This window comes from Sinocyclocheilus anshuiensis, unplaced genomic scaffold (genome assembly GCF_001515605.1).
Source record: "Sinocyclocheilus anshuiensis isolate Anshui unplaced genomic scaffold, SAMN03320099.WGS_v1.1 scaffold38, whole genome shotgun sequence".
NCBI classification, from domain to species: Eukaryota; Metazoa; Chordata; class Actinopteri; order Cypriniformes; family Cyprinidae; genus Sinocyclocheilus; species Sinocyclocheilus anshuiensis.
Genome location: NW_015544213.1, coordinates 2946456 through 2948650, shown reverse-complemented (window position 1 = coordinate 2948650; position 2195 = coordinate 2946456). Strand labels below are relative to the sequence as shown.

Here is a 2195-nt window from a genome sequence, read left to right as displayed (position 1 = left end):
AGATACTCACATATCCACACAAATTCATACTAACAAGTTGTGGTAGAACAGGAAGATGAGAGGATAGAAAAGTGACCGTAAAATACAGTACATTCACTAACCACCTGATGACTGTCACACAAAACCGGAAAGCACTTTTTGATCTCTTGCATTGTAGTCGGATTTTATACAGAGTGAGTAAAGTGATACAGGTGATTTCAATCAGTTCATCTTAAACCAGGTTGATGCACTGAATGCTTTTGATGAAGACCTAATCACAGGATTTGCCAGGTTAGTGGCATCGAATTTTTGAAAGATACTCAGTTTTGTTTGAGGCACTTCATAGCAATTAGTAGCGGAATTGTACTTTATTTAGAATCTCTACACATTTTCTGCTATTAAAGCTTTATTTACACTTCATTGTTTCTTACAAACATGCAGGTTTTTGGTTCACAAGACATTAACTGATGTACTGGTGTGGGTTGCTTGTGATGTTTTTATCAGCTGTTTGGACTCTCATTCTGACGGCACCCATTCAGATCCATTGGTGAGCAAGTGATGTAATGCTAAATTTCTCCAAATCTGTTCCCATGAAGAAACAAACTCATCTACATCTTGGATGGCCGGAGGGTGAGTAGATTTTCAGCAAATGTTCATTTTTGTCTGAGCTATTCCTCTAAGAAGCAAGATATGGATACCAGAACCGATGTTGCTCATTAGAGCGCAACATGGTAAAGGTGCCCTAAATGAGCAGTTGTGCTCTAATGCAGCATCCAGGACTGCTATACGGCTTATAAAATGTTTTAAAAGACACCAGCAGTGAATGCCACGGAGATATTTGCTCTTTGTGAAATATTTCACCTGATGTTATGAACTGAGCTGTGTAATGCAGTGGTCAGACCTGTCTGTCTGATCTGGGTGTAGTTGAGATCAGGAGGGATGAGGAGGATGTTTAATGAGGAGCGTTTCCTGCTGTGAAGTCTGCAGTGACAATGATGATGGTGAGAGAGTTGCAGGATCGAGTAAATGTCAGACTTAGACACAGAAAGCGTTGAGATCTCCCTTTGTTTTTCAGCTCAGTGTATGTTTGCTCTCGGCACATGAGTGGACAGAGGCTTTTCTGGCTAATACCACTGAAAACACTGTCTGTTTACCTCCTGCATAATGGAGGCTTTCTCATTTCAAACACAAAGCTACACTTGATCTCACATAAACACCTTATTGTTTCTTAAAAGTTTGCTGAGCATTGGGCTAATTACCTGTGCAGGAGATGATCAGAAATGCCTTGCTTTAAATGCAATTTTGAAGACAAGAATTGCAATAATGTTTATAGTGGATATAACTGCAGAATTGTGTGTTTATACTTTTATGTAAGTCCTATCACTTACCATGGTTTTATTGGAAGTGCAATGTAAGTACAATGTAAATACCATGGTATATTAATATACATGATGCATAGTGCTTATCAAAGTACCATGGTATTACCATCTAAAACCGTCATTGTACTGTTTCTAAGCCTATATAACGGGTTTGGAAGCTGGTTAGAAAATAAAACACAGCTGTCTACAATGAGAGAGACGCGTAAAAATGTCAGTATGCACAATCAGCTTGTAACACTCCAAAGAGAAAGGAAAACTTGAAAACGCATCATATGACCCCTTTAAAATATCACATGTACTATGGACAGTTTCATTAAAGACATCGTTTTATTTTTGTCGTTTAGAAAATATTCTTTGTCATTTGTTTTCGCGTTTTTCTCTAATTTCACTCTTAAACTGGAGCGCCTTCTTCGTCTGTCACTCTCACCTGCGCGAGGTTGATGAATATTCAGTAGAGCGCGCTCCCATTGGTCGATTTTCTGCTGATCTTATCATTAAGGCGGGGACAACGCGAAACGTCTATTTAATATTCATAAGCAGCCCTGCTGGGGTTTTTAGCGGTTGTGCTGCAGTAGCAGAAACGCAGTGAGGAGAAACAGACGAGCGTTATTACAATAAAACATTACAGACGAAAAGAAGTGAGAGCTTTTGTGTTTTTTTGACAGGAGTTTCCTCAGGTTATGGTTTCATTCTCAGCTGTCTAATGGATCTAGTGCAGTTTTATCACCCGGAATCTTTTTCCTTCCCTTCTGAACAGAACAAGTAAGTAACTTTGTTAATTTATATGAGCATAATTAGGCTTTTACTGTTGTATTGTACTTCATTTGGTTTGCTGGA

General features: G+C 38.8%; 1 protein-coding gene across 1 annotated transcript in view; it reads left to right on the top strand.

Annotated features, from left to right (window-relative positions):
• Nucleotides 1-578: 578 nt before the first annotated feature.
• The window catches only part of LOC107697200 (estrogen-related receptor gamma-like), a 13063-nt gene continuing 11446 nt past the window's right edge, over nucleotides 579-2195 (top strand). Inside the window, exons 1-2 of the mRNA XM_016497879.1 lie at nucleotides 579-609; nucleotides 2024-2120. Coding sequence (XP_016353365.1) covers nucleotides 2062-2120 — 59 coding nt within the window. The 5' untranslated portion in view covers nucleotides 579-609; nucleotides 2024-2061. The remainder of the gene's footprint in view (nucleotides 610-2023; nucleotides 2121-2195) is intronic.